This window comes from Panthera uncia (assembly GCF_023721935.1).
Source record: "Panthera uncia isolate 11264 chromosome C1 unlocalized genomic scaffold, Puncia_PCG_1.0 HiC_scaffold_3, whole genome shotgun sequence".
In the NCBI taxonomy this organism is placed as follows: Eukaryota; Metazoa; Chordata; class Mammalia; order Carnivora; family Felidae; genus Panthera; species Panthera uncia.
The window spans coordinates 97,468,320-97,482,857 of NW_026057584.1; the positions used below are offsets into that span (position 1 = coordinate 97,468,320).

The following is a 14,538-nucleotide window of genomic DNA, read 5'->3' on the forward strand; positions in this document are numbered from 1 at the left end:
GGAGGTGCAGAGCCTCGGGCCATAATCTGGGACCACCTCTTGGGTCCCGACAGGTGTTCGCAACCCTTATGGGGCTCCGGGTCCCCAGTCCACAGCGGCCCCCTGCCTTCTCGGAGCGCTGGAGCATGCCCAGTGGCAGCGATAGAGCCACCGAGGGCTTCGCACGGGCGCGCTCCGCTTCTCCGGGTTTTAGCAGGAGCCCGCGGGGGGGCGGGGGTGAGGGGGCCCGCGGAGCCCGGCAGCCTTGGCCGCGCGTGCGGGGAGCTCGCGCGACGCGCAGGGCTCTCTCCCGCGTTGCGGTTGCTCGGGAGATGCTGGAGCGCGGCGCCCGGCCGTTCCACCTGGCGCGCTGAGCGAGTCGCGGGGAGCCCCCGGGGGCGGGCGGGGGGCGCGGACTGCAGTAGAATGCGAGCCGGGCTCCTCCGGCGCGGTGAGACGTCGCTCGAGCGCGGTCAGGTGCCTCTCGCTGCTCCACTAACTTGCCACTTGGTCGTGTTTGGTCTCCGAGGCTCTCTACCCTTTGGGGTGGTGGGGGGCGGGGGGAGTGGGGAGTTCGAGGGTCTGCGGTAGCCGAAGGAGGGATCTTGCAAGGGGGAGCCAGCCTGGTGCCGCTCGTCTTCCCCTCCCCGTCACTCCCCTCCCCCCACCCCGTCGCTGCCGCTTTCCCTCTGCCAATTCGGAGAGCGCCGGGCTCCTGTGACATGCGACCGCTGCCAAGTGACGGTCCCCGAGTCTGAAGTGCCCGCGAGGAAGTGAGCGTCAAGGCGGGCCGCCGGCGATGACAGCCATGAAGCAGGAGCAGCAGCCCACCCCGGGGGCCAGGGCGAGCCAGGCGCAGCCGGCGGACCAGGTGAGAGTTGGCAGCTGCGGCCAGGCCCTCCCGGGAAGGGTGGCTCCAGTCCTCGCTTCCCACGCCTCTCTCTCCCCACCCTCCCCCCGCCCCAGTTCCAGGCTCCCCTCGCTCCTCCATGGACTCCGCAGGAAGTTAGAGCATCTGAGTGCGCTCTGGGGCCGGGCGAGAGGATGCGCAAGGTGGAGAGCCGCGGGGAAGGGGGGAGAGAGGTAAAGGCTGGGGGTGGCCCGGGAGCCCCGGCGGGTGGGCCACCGGAGGGGGGTGGAGAGGCGGTCGGGGCCAAGGAATGGGGGCCTTCTGGTTACAATTAACGCACACTGGAGGAATTGCTGCGCTCCTGGAGGCGTCCGCTGGCGGGGGTCTTCCCGGAGCTGAACCGAGCGCCCGGTCAAAGCTGCCTAGTAGGCAAACGACCTTTAGGCCGACAGAGTTTTTCCTTTCCTTTTTCTTTTGAGGAGCCCCGGACGGGGCAGGGGGACGAAACGGGAAGGAGGCTTGGCATGCATCTGTGGTCTGCTGAGTGGAGCGGAGCTTGGGAGCAAAAAGGCATTAATTATTAAGGGAAGCAGGCAAGGTGCTGGCTTCAGTGATTTGTCGGGTCCAGATGTCTTGTGTCTGCAGAGATGGGGTGCTCTGTGCCGGCTGAGGGTTATTTCTGTCCCGTGTCCGTCTTTCCGCACCGGCCACCCCCTTTTATTGTTTTGGTTTTCAGAGATTTGTAGCATAACCGTACGGGGGATGTTCATCTCGCCTCCGTCCCTGGATTGGGGTGACTCGGGAGTTCGGTGTTGCTTTTTCCTAAAGTTGTAACGTCGGGAGTGCTGAGGCTCCCAGGCAAGGAGGAGGGAGGCTGCGGCGAGCCGGCTCCAGGTGTTGTCACGTTTCCATCCATCAGGGACTCCAGCCGGGAGGGCTTCCAGTTAGGTTATCGGCTAACTACGGAGCTGGAGGTTGCCGGCGCCCGGGTACCGGCCGTGGGCCCTTTGCCCCGAGTGCACAGTTGAAGGCCGCCCGACGCCTTTCTGCCACAGACACTCCTAGCTCGTGGCTGGAGGTGGGGTGAAGGAGGTGCAAGCGGCTAGGTTCCGTTAGTGGCTCCGCTTTTCGCATAGGCTAACACGGAGGAGCAAGTGAAGAGAAGCTGTCCAAACCGCGGAGTGGTGGTGATGAGGACGGCGGAGATGCCAGGGCTGCTGTTGTTAATATTCTAGTCTTGGTCATCTGTCCTGGCTTGTGGTCTCTCTTTTCTCCCTTCCCTCCTCATTTCCCTGGCATATATTTCACACAGGTGGTGGGGATTGCTTAGTGCCTTAAAGCTCCCCCTCCATTTACGGGGGTGAATGTTTGAATGTTTACAAAGCAGCTGTTTCCTTAAACCAGCCTCTTGATTCCCTACCCTGAGAGAAGTATAAACATATTAAAACATTTGTATTGTATGATCTGTCCCTTTCCCTTTCATCTTCTTCCTCTGCTTCCTTCAACACACCACAAGGTAGCAACTGGTTAGCAGATTATAAAACTCATTTCGGGAGAGGAGCATGGCTTTAGCCTCCTCTTTCAAGCTGACAGCCCTTAAATTTCATTAACAAGCCGCTCAGCCTGTCTACTGCTCTTGGAATGATGCTTCCAATAAGAATGATTAGTCAGGTGAGAGTCCCCACATGAAATCTTTGCTCACTAACCTGTGACACCAGCTGGTTACTTGAGGTGCTGCAAACAGCTTAGTGGCCGTGGAGGTGGGGAGGAAGAGACAGAGCGGAGCTCGCAGAAACTGAAAATGTGTATGTAAATAGTGGACAAGCCACATATGCACAGTAAAGCCTTTTGTCAGGATTAATCTGGTGCTTAACATTCAGCTGAAGAGAGAATGGAGCTTGAGTCCCTTTATCGAGTTAGCGTGCATTTTTGTTTATGGCCACTTCAGATATTCAGGGAGTGGCCATTTGCAGAACTCCTGTTTTAATTGAGTTTTTAAAGTGCCTTTCTGAACGTTTACATGAGTTAAAAATGTCAGTGATATGCATATTGTGTTTGAGTTAGAATGAAAGAGATGGCTTTTGCCAGGGGGAGGAAAGCAGAGTGAAGTATATATGGCAGCATCCCACTGAGGGTTTTCCAAGCACTTCCAGAAAATATCTAGATCTAGATCTATTCTTCATCTGAAGGTTGACATACGAAATGATGACCAGATAATGTGGATGATTGCCGTGACCGTTTAAACTACTTGCTCTGAGATTCCTAAGTTTTTATTAACAGGATTAGTCATTGTTGTATGATTCTGCAACAGTCATACGATTCTTATGTGGTACTAGCTATAATACCCCCCGTATAGACGTGAATGATAGTTCTGGTTTCTCTGTTTCTGAAAAAAATGATTCACAAATTTAAATGAAAGTATAGCTTTATGAAGTCCTACTTAATGTTTAAATAGGGGGAATGTTCCAGCTAATCACTCACTGTATATTGATTTTGAGTGATTTAGGATTTTGGATATTGCCAGAAAGGTCTTTCACTTTTCATGGTATTTTATGAAATCTCAAAAAAGCCTTGTCCGAGGCCATCAGCACCTACTTCCACTTACTGCACAGGGGAAGACTCAATTACAGAATCTGGTTGTGGTTACTGTCCTGTCGTGAGCTCCACCTCTCTGTTTTACCTCATCTGTGACTCTCCTCTGACATGTGTGCCATGACCAGAGTCACCCCTTGCCCAGGCACAAGCAGCAACAAGAATAGCAGGGACTGTGTACTTTTATTAATATTCTGAGTCATTGGAAATGTCTTATCATTTTAGTAGTCTCTCCTTTAAAGCTTCCTTGATCACATGTTCATGACGGTTATTTCTGTTGTTCTCATAATGCTCCACATTTACAAAATGTCTAGATGACTGCTTTGACATGGGTAGATACAGTCATTCTTACTTAATATGATTAGTATCCCATTTTACATTGAGGGATCTAAAATCTTGAGTAATTAGTTATAACTCACTATTTTTAGAAAATCACTTCCTACATTCTTGCCATGTGCCGAGTACCGTCCTCTGGACTGATAAGGTAACGCTTATTAAATACGTTTTTTCTACTTGATCCTCAAAGCAACTTTTTTGAGTTAGGTCCTGTGGTCATTCCCATTTTAGAGATGAGAATACATAGGATTAAAGAAACTAACTTGATCAAATTTGTCTTCATAAGTGGTGGAGATGAGACTTAACCCTAGTCTGTGATAAGTAAGATAAAACAAGGTAGTTTAATTGTAAAGTCCCACCTTCTGACTTCTACACAATTACAGTTCAACACATTATTATTAGCGTAATGCAAAATAACTGAAAATATTGTGTGTGTACAAACTGAATATAAAATGGATGAAGAATTTGTTTAAATCTTTGCTTATAAATGTAAATAATAGCTCTTGAAATTTTAAAATTAACTTAATAGCTCTTCTATTGATGGAAATAATACAAACAGAGCCAGGTAGGTCCTGATAAGTACATAGGAACTTAAAAAAAAAAATCTTGGTAATGATGGGACTTTCAAGCTTTCTTAAAGGAATAGATAGATGTTTATAGTTAGATCTGGTTTAGAATTCAACCACATTTCCACCAGGTGGCACCCTTCTTCTGAATCCAATGGGTAAAACTACTTCCTAAAATGTTGGAGGGTCCTCTAAACTCCAAATAAAGCAAAACAAACAAACAAACAAACCAAAAACAACAAGAGCAAACAAAACAAAACAAAAAAAGCTGACAAAAAAACCCAAAACAAAACAAAAAACTAAGCAAACAAATGAAAAACCATAATCCTACTTTCTGAAGTATGACTAAAAAGTGTATTTTTATAAGCAACTATTTGGCTGCAAAGACATCATTAGTTCTGTATTTCTCCATAGAAAAAAAAAGTATTGGAAAATGAATCTCTTAAAATTCAGTATGCAGCAGCCTATTATGATGAAAGAATTCATGGCCAAAATTGAAATTAAGTATATAATGTGCAAAATGCCTTTGTAAAATATTTATTGTATTTTTGACTTTTAGGTAATATTTGCCCAAAATGTTACTATACAGAAATTAAAGTTCTGTTTTTCTATTTTACCTTTGGTGTAGTAAACGATTAAAATTTTCAAGTGTATGCTTAATTAAAACTTACCAAAAGTTATTCTTCCATGTTTCTCTGACAAATATAAAAATATATTATAATTTAATCTATAAACTATTGATTTTTAGCACAGAACCTCAAAAAAGGCTTTTAGAAATCATGTTGAAAAAATTTAATGGATGATTTATTACTCTTCTTCTAGGCATTGAACATAAAATATATAGTATCTAATTAATGGGAGAGTTCTACATGATTTGGTTATAAAAGATAATTTAGATTGGATAAAGGTGTTATGTAGGAGTCTTTATAACTTAGGAGATACTATGCATTTCCTACTATCCCTTAATTTCTTATTACAGATGTAATGTATATCTTATTACATGTATATATGACATTTTATCTACTGAGTTTAGAACATACCACGAAACATTCCTAGCTTGTAAGCTTCTAATGTATTTATTTCAGGGACTGAGCAAATTTCACATTTAAGAATGATTAAACTATATAAAAACAAGTTAAAGAAAATTGCATTATTAAATATTAATGCTGCATTATCTTATGCAGTGCATTACATTAGAAACAAAACACTGGAACCAAATTTCTCCCAGTCTGAGTAAAGATAAAGCAATTTAAAATTTTTGGTTCATTGAATCATTTATGAATATGTAATGTTACTATTGTCTATGGGTTATGTACTGGAAACCAGAGATTCAAGTTCATATCCCAGCTCCACCAGTCATCACTGTTTTCATGGTCAAGATCACTCACTTTCTATATTTAATTTGTGAATGGGGGTGACTGTAGGTCCTTTATGTGCCTGTTGTAAGAATTAAATGAAATAATATGTAGAGGCTTTTGAAGAAAGTCTGTCTCATACCAACTGTGCTCCCATTCCCTAGTCTGGGAATAGGAGCCTAGAAAAAGCAGAAAAAAGGCTTAAAGGATCATTGAGCCACCTGTAACTAGTATGCTAACATTTTACAAAACATTACATTGTTCAGTACACATGTTTGAATGATTCCAAATGAACTTGCACATGTATATAAATATTATGTTAATAATCTATAGTATTTGCTTTTAACATGAGGGCTGATTTGGCAGACATTGCAGACTTAAAAATACTCTGTTAAATCTCTGCTTCCATTCAATCAAAGCTCACTTCTTTACTGTCCTCTATATGGATCCAGACTGGAAATAAACATTGGCTAATTCTCACTGACAGGTGAATTAGCTGCAGAATATGTTTTCAGTGTAATACACCTTATAAGGTTATGAGCATGGAGAAAGGGGATGTTTGATATGCTCTTTAATATTTAAGTTAATATTTCATACTTGGGTTCCAAATATAGAACTACCCCCATGTATTTTCATACTTGCTGAGTGACTTCATGTGTGTTCTAATCAAGCTCATGTTTTACTGAAATGTTACGCAGTAGTCACCCCCACCCCCATTTGTTGTTCTGCTTTCCATGATTTCAGTTCCCCACTGTCAGCTGAGATTCCAGAAGCAGATTCTCCTCTGTGGAGACCTGGTGTCAGGAGGTCAGTAGTAGCCTCGCCCTCAGTACCAGTGCCCACACCATTCACCTCACTTCATTTCCTCACATAGGCATTTTATCTTCTCACAGCATCATCATCATCATTATCATCATCATCTCAGAGGGTGAGTACAGTCTAATAAAATAATTGAGAGACCACATTCACATAACTTTTATTACAGTACATTATAAAAGTTCTATTTTATTAGTTACTGTGAACCTCAGACTATGCCTCATTTATAAATTGCACTTTATCGTATATATGTATATACATATATATATATGTGTACATATATATATGTATATACATATATATATACACACATATATATATATATGTATACACATATCATATGTATGTATGTACATACATGTATATACACGAAATAACAGTATATGCAGGGTTCAACACTGTTGGGGATATCAGGCATTCTCTGGGGGTCTTGGAATATATCTATCCCTCGTGGATGAAGGAGGGATGGCTGCAATGAGGGGCGTATAGGAATACATGCATCAACTAGGAAAGTTGGAAGTTTGTCTCAACTGAAGACCTTTAAAAGGTCCAAAAAAAGGGGGCAAATAAGTAATGGAATGCAAAGGTCTTTGTAAACATGTCCTCTTACAAATTTAGAAGTGTTTCTGCCCGAGTATATGCTGCCCTGCCTTAAGAAGTCCTATAGCTCAGTATTGATTATCCCCAGCATACTATTGTTTTAAAAAGTTTGTACTGATCTGATGCATAAGCTTTTTGTCAGTAGGCAATTCTTCGTTACTTTTTCCAACTAGATAGCCCCTGTTCTCCAAGGCTTTTAAGTTGTACACCCACCACCGCCCTATCTGGTAGACATTCTGATTACTCATTATATATTAACTAAAAGAAATGCTTGTTATTTCCAGGATGATAAAGAAAGATGGAAGTATGTGTAGTGGGGAGGATGGGGTGCTGAAGAGAGAGCTCTTCTGTTAGAGATTCATTGTTATTGAGCTCTCCTGAATCCTCAGGGTTTCAGACAGGACTTGATGTAATGGTGAATGTAACACTCACTGCCAGGCTAATACAGGAAACTTACTTTTATCCGAAACTGATAAAATATTTTATTTCAGACTGTTCTGTTCATTAATTGAGGTTAACAGTATCCCTTGTATTGTCTTCCATGTAACAAGAAATGATTTTCATTTTCTATTCAAGGTTGACATGCCATAGTTTATTTGAAAGTTGCTGAAACTTTAATAATTTTTAAATCAACTTTCAGATAATATGGTAATTCCATTAACGAGAATAGTATATTGTACAATATTTTGGGAATTGCCAAATGATCTTCAGATTTAATTATGTTTGGGGGAGAGGCGACACAATGTAGGATTGGGAAGAGAGAACAGATTTCAGATAGAATCTTCTGTCATTCTCTATGGAATCTAGGGCAAACTGTTTAATCCCTCTAGAACCATTCCTTCATCTTTAAAGGAAGAGGATGTCAAGAATGTTGCAAGAGTTAGAGACATTCTGTATGAATGGGCACATATAACATCTGGCCCAAGATAGAACTCAGTATTTTTATTCTTGTTGCTACTGTGTTTCTAGACTATCTGAGAAGATTATTTCATATCTTGCAAAGGCAATTTTCCATTTACATTGATGAAAGTGCAGAATATATGTATGGGTGGGTGTGTGTACCTAACAAATACCACACATATATACATATCCATTTTTACACTTACAAGCTAAATAAATGGGTTATTTTAGAGTTAGATTATTATAGGTCATAGGTAGAAATCAATGTATAACAATCTGACTGATTTCTTCCATTTTTAGATGATAACCTGTCTTCCCGAAAGACTCAGGATCTTCTTTGAAGTGTTCATGGTTTAATATCCTCTTTCCGGAAGTTTGGTTTCCAGAAATGACTGACTCAGAAATTCTTTGCATATAGGAGCTGAGTGATATGTTGAGTTGAAATTTAAGAAGAGTTAGTTGAGTGCATAATCAAAACTGACTTTACATCTGACAGAGCCAAGCCAAGCTGTGTATTCCCTAGCCAAGCTGTATATTATCTGACTTTAATATTATTGCAATTTATCATATTTACTGATTTTCTCAGGTCAGTGTAAGAAACTGTATATCTGGTTAGAAGATAGCAAATGAAGAAAAGTGAGGAAAAAAAGGCATTTTTATTATATTTATCCTCACCCCTTTTTTGAAATCTAAATGAGGATTCAATTTCTTATACCACCCGAAAGCCTCTGCTCTGAAAACATAATCTGACAAACCTGAATTTTATAATTGGGAACTTGAATGGCAGGCTGTCCTGCAATTTATTTTCAAATAATGGACCAGAGAGACCACTTGAAGTTGCATTAATAATGCTTGTACAGGGTTAGAGGTAGGCCTCCCCTGTTATTGGTACTTGGGTTTACTTTTGGCAGGACGAATCAAATAAGTGAAAACTCTTAATACTGTCGCTTACATTAATCGTATCTTACCTCCAAGAAAAGTTTTAATATAAGTTAATGAATGCAGGACATGGCTACTATTTTTTTCATTTCACATGTTTTGAAACAAGTGCCAGAAAGTCTTTTTTTTTTAATCAACACTTTAAATCAGTGTCTCACAAACATGCATACTCATTCTTCTCTCTTAGACACCAAATCAAAGATTATGAGTCAAGGCATCTTCTGAATAGAAGTCAGAACTATATCTTTTCAAGAAGAAAAAAATATAAAATTCATGAAGAATTTGTCCAATGTAGAAATAGGTGATTTGGATAGATTAGTATATAATTTACATTTCCTAGTGTCTAGGAGTTTATGAATAGATTATGTACTCCACTAGGTTTATGGGTTTTTAAGGGAAAAGACTATACATTTTACTGTTTGTTTCTTTACTAGAGTACTATAAAGGGATTATAAAAGGACTATTCCTTTCCTTTGATCCTAGGAATTATGTGTGTTTCACTTCTTGACAGTCCTATTGACAGTGACAGGTGGATGTGAAACGAGCATGGAGTTGATATAGAAGGGAACCACCCTTGTTCACATTTATGGAGGTTGCTTGTTACTGCTTTCAAATGGGGTTTACCAAACATTAGTGCCACAGTGGCATTATATGAATGTCTGACTGATCACAGTGTCATTGCCTCTTGTGTTATAGGATGAGAATTTTGATTCCTTTGTCTCAACTTGCATCTGTGCTCTGTCCAAATCCAAATCCAGTCCCTTCCACCTCTACATGTCTTGAGATCAGTCTCTGGCCAGGGTCGATTCCCTGATGTCTAAACCACAATAATGTCCACGGTGGCCTTGCCTTTCCAGATTATTCCTTGAAATGGCCATAAAGTCATAAATGATGATACCATTTTGAGAAAGCATTCCCATTGCTAAATCTAGTGCTTTTGTTTTCTTTTTCTTTTTTTTTAAATTTTTTTTTTTAACGTTTATTTATTTTTGAGACAGAGAGAGACAGAGCATGAACGGGGGAGGGGCAGAGAGAGGGAGACACAGAATCTGAAACAGGCTCCAGGCTCTGAGCCATCAGCCCAGAGCCCGATGCGGGGCTTGAACTCATGGACCGCGAGATCGTGACCTGAGCTGAAGTCGGACGCTTAACCGACTGAGCCACCCAGGCGCCCCTAGTGCCTTTGTTTTCAAATCAAGAGATAGCCTATGGAGAGGTGAAGTGTGTTAGGTCACACAGTTGTTAGATCAAGAGGCAGTACTTGATTCTGGGCCTCCTTACTTACAGCCGTTTGCTATGTGTCCTGCTGCCAGATTCAGCTGTTGATAAACATCTTTGTTCTTGTCTTGGTGACATATCTGCCTTCCTTAGCACTTGACATCAGACTAACTTAAAAAAAAATTTTTTCCCTTAAAACCTTTGAGTCCTTAGGCAAAACTCACTTGACATTCCTTGGTTTCTCCTTTGTGATGTGTTGGTTCTAGGCCAATGGTCCTTAGACTTTTAGTACCTGGCCACAAAACTTTAGAGAAACATATATGCATCTTCTCTAATTTGCCATGGCAAGAAGTCCCTTCCATGCCATAATGTCATTTTGAAAGTAAACTGAGATCCACTGTTCAAAGGACATGCCAACACCTTCCATCATACATGCAGACACTGGCATTCTTAAATCTCTTCTTTTCCCTTTGATGAATGACCTTCCATTTATCTCCACCCTCACCATTTGAAATTGCAGTTCAGTAGTCAATGAATTAATGACAAGATGACTCCCTCCTTCAGAAAGTAGGGATGTACTTTGGAACTCTGGAAAGCATGTAGGTGAATTATAGAACTTCCTCGAAAAGTTAATAGAACAGGCCTCTGATTCACTGGATTGCTTGGAAGATAAAGCTGATAGTTTTTTCAGAGTACCAAGTTCCAATACTAGATCTGAGACTTTTATATGCAAAATAAATAAGAATTTTTGAAGGACACAGAATTCGTTTTAGTGGAAAGAACTAGGGCTTTCTTTTCATTTAACTTCAGGTTAAATTCTATTTACTCATTTGAGCAGGTTCCTCAATCTCTCTCTGAATTTAATACTTCACCTGGAAATGGGATGATGCTTACATTGCAGGAGTGTTCTGAGGATTAGCAATGAGATGGGTTTATTATCCAGGAGGTGCTGAAAAGTGGTGGTGCTTATTTATGTATTTGGTTTTTTTTGTTGTTGTTATTAATATGTAGAGGCAAGCATTGTGAAATCAATGCTACACTGATGTTGAGGTTCCCAGATGATGGGAATACCAGCTTTAAAGCTCATTTCTCCATTACTTTGACCACAATTCAGAGCACCTTTAATATTGAGCTTCCATTTTTGTTGATATAGAGATTCTATGGAATAGTCCTGGCTCCAGAGTAAACATGGATTAGGGATTCGTTAAGAAAATTCATGGTATCCCTTTTTATATTACTGATAAGTACAGGAGAATCAACAAAGTTTGTATTTTGAAGTTGGAGAACTGAATATGCATTTGCTTTTCCTGAATTTGTTCTTTTCTTTTCCCATCCCATGGTTAAATTCTCTCTCATGCTTATAATGCATTCTACATTTGGAGTGCTGCTTCATTCCTACTCAGAGCTGTAGTCTTTGAGCTGTAACAGCGAATCCAAAAAAACTAATATAGAATCACAGATGGTGCAAATATTTGAAAATAGGTAAATACAATCTAGGATTAGCTGCTTGGGCTCAGAAATGTCAGCTTCGTATTGCTTATTGGTCACATAAGGCACTTTTAGTTAAGGGAAAACCTAGGACAAAAGCATCATGATATAAAATTGCTGTTTTGGAGCTATGCAACATAACAAGCCCATAATTGTTATATAAACTCTAAAATGAGTCACTCTGTAACAAGGAAAGGTGTTTCAGAGAGGTCACCAAGTACCAAGGGGTTATACAGGGGATAAAAATTAAGCAGATATCATATCATGGAACTGCTGTATAATGCCATCTGTTGACCTTCATTTAAAGCCAATTTTTTAAATGGAAAATATCCATTCTTACGGGTATGCTGTAGGTAGGCACATATTAAATGACCTGAGCATGGGAGCGAACAGTCAAATTGCCATCATAAAATCCATAGGTGGTGATTATTAATTACATGTGATGTGTGTCTCTACTTCTGACTGAGAATTTAAAACCATACAGTCTTATTTTCCTTTGGTTTTGCCCTTTTAAGAGATGCATGTTTTTTAAAGGATCTTAGAACCAACCATGGTGACTAAGTCACCTGATTCACTGATAAGATAATTGAGAATGATAAAGGATGACTTGTTCAAGGTCACACCAGTGATGAATTGGGTAGGTGGGAAACCAGAGCCTCTCCCTCCTAGGTTGGGAGTTGGTATGAGACTCACTCAGTCATCAGGATCATAGATCATCTTTGGTTGATTGTATTGATATCAGATGAAGAAAAAGTAGATGAGAATTAAGATGGGAAGTTTCCAGCTATTTTGAAAGTTTTTTTTTTAATTCAATTTTGTTTCCAGGCAGTAGATTTAATAAAATTAGATCTATTATATAGATTGTATCTGGACGCGTCAAGGAGCAGGTGGTTACATGTGTAATGGTAGGATGCAGCTTACATTCTCTGCAGTCTCTCATTTCTCAGATGAAGTGGCAGAGATTAGGAAGGGCTACTGTAGATCATATGTGAAGGTCTGAAGAATACAGCACTGATTTCTCTCAAAAGACATGTTCACAAGTAAAAAATCCTGGCTCTCATATAAATATACAGTGAACATATGTCAAGGATTTAACTTATTAATAAAGGAACCATGAAGATGGTAAAGCTGGTTCAAAGAGCATTTCAAGGAGAGAGATTCATATAGTCACTCAGGAAAGGAATAGTGTGCAATGTTTGCAAAATCAGATACACAACTGGTGAATATCTGACAACACTTAAATCATAACTCTTATGGTTATCTTTTATAGCAGGCAGAAATGTTTTGCAACTTATCTATCTTTTACAATGAATGTTTAGTTTAGATTGAGATGTAAAAAGTGAATGGTCAAAAGTAAATGGTAAGTTTAAGACAGGTGTATTTTCCTAAAATTGTATAATCTTTGTGTGAGCCAATTGGACAATGACTTAGCCTGACATTGAAAAGATAGAGATGCAGTGATACTTAAATTTTATTTCCAAATTCTCAAAAATTTTCTTAATATCCCCTAACTCACAAAAATGGTGCCATCTGGGTCTACACTTGATGTCACAGCCAACTTCTTAAGCAATTTTATCAAAGCTGTCTCTAAGCCCCTTGGAGCTTCAGGTGTCAGATCTGATTCACCTGCAGCGAGGGCCTGGAATGCAGCCAGTCAGCCAACACTGTCTGTCAGGTTCATCCCAACAAATTGGTCCAGGTGCTTTTGAGGGACGGAAGACAACAACTTGGTAATTTCAAAGAGCTGTTTGTAGAAAAGATGAAGTAGAATAATTGCACGCGAGGTGGTGAAAAGCCATTCTTGAAGATGTAGCAAAATAAGGTTCAGATCGAGTTGAGTGGTGGTGGTTGTCCCTAGGAAATGGCTGCTTTCAAAGCTGCACTTAGGAGGAGATACCATACCCATTCACACAGTCTTATTTAAGACCCGCATTAGTTTCCTTCCCTTGATGCTCACTTTCTTTATTGCCAGTCAAGAAATGTGCATCTGTGAATATCTGGAATTCTACCATGACTTTCATTGTTCCTTTGAAGGTGACCTAGGGGCGATAACAGTTTACATATGACTTGAATGTATTTGTCTGTCTGTGATGCTTAGTATCGAGAATTTATATTTAGGGGCCATAGAAAATGAGGACCTTAGGAATGTGAAGGGGTAGGGACAGGAGGAAATAAACATAGAAATGAGTCTGGGAATCTCAAAAGAGAATCATGGTCTGCACAGGAAGCAAGCTACTTAACAGGCCCTCTGTTTTTCTAATCTGGGTTTAAAAGGGAAAAAAAAATAAAATGAGTTTTTGTGTACAGAGTGCAAAGAGGTTTGTGAATAACTTGGGGTTTAAACAATTTTATTGCATTATTGAAACTTATTTTCCTGAAATATCTTTTACTAACTACAGGAGACTTTTAGATTGGGTAGTACCTTCTGGAATGGTAAAAATATTCTATATATGTGCTTTCCAGTGTGGTATTCATCAGCCACATGTAGTTACTGAACACTTGAATTATGGCTAGTGTCACTGAGGAACTCATTTTCATTTAGTTTTAATTAAGTTTATTTATTTATTTATTTTTAAATTTACATCCAAATTAGTTAGCATATAGTGCAACAATGATTTCAGGAGTAGATTCCTTAGTGCCCCTTATCCATTTAGCCCATCTCCCCTTCCACAACCCCTCCAGTAACCCTCAGTTTGTTCTCCGTATTTATGAGTCTCTTCTGTTTTGTCCCCCTCCCTGTTTTTATATTATTTTTGTTTCCCTTCCCTTATGTTCATGTTTTGTCTCTTAAAGTCCTCATATGAGTGATGTCCTATGATTTTTGTCTTTCTCTCATTTCACTTAGCATAATACCCTCCAGTTTCATCCATGTAGTATCAATAATTTAAGTTTAAATAGC

At 40.3% G+C, this 14,538-nt stretch overlaps 1 protein-coding gene across 1 annotated transcript in view; it reads left to right on the forward strand.

The window, feature by feature from the left end:
* Window positions 1-604: 604 nt before the first annotated feature.
* LOC125911673 (inactive dipeptidyl peptidase 10-like) overlaps window positions 605-14,538 on the forward strand; it is a 172,312-nt gene continuing 158,378 nt past the window's right edge. The window contains exon 1 of the mRNA XM_049615725.1: window positions 605-850. Coding sequence (XP_049471682.1) covers window positions 779-850 — 72 coding nt within the window. The 5' untranslated portion in view covers window positions 605-778. The remainder of the gene's footprint in view (window positions 851-14,538) is intronic.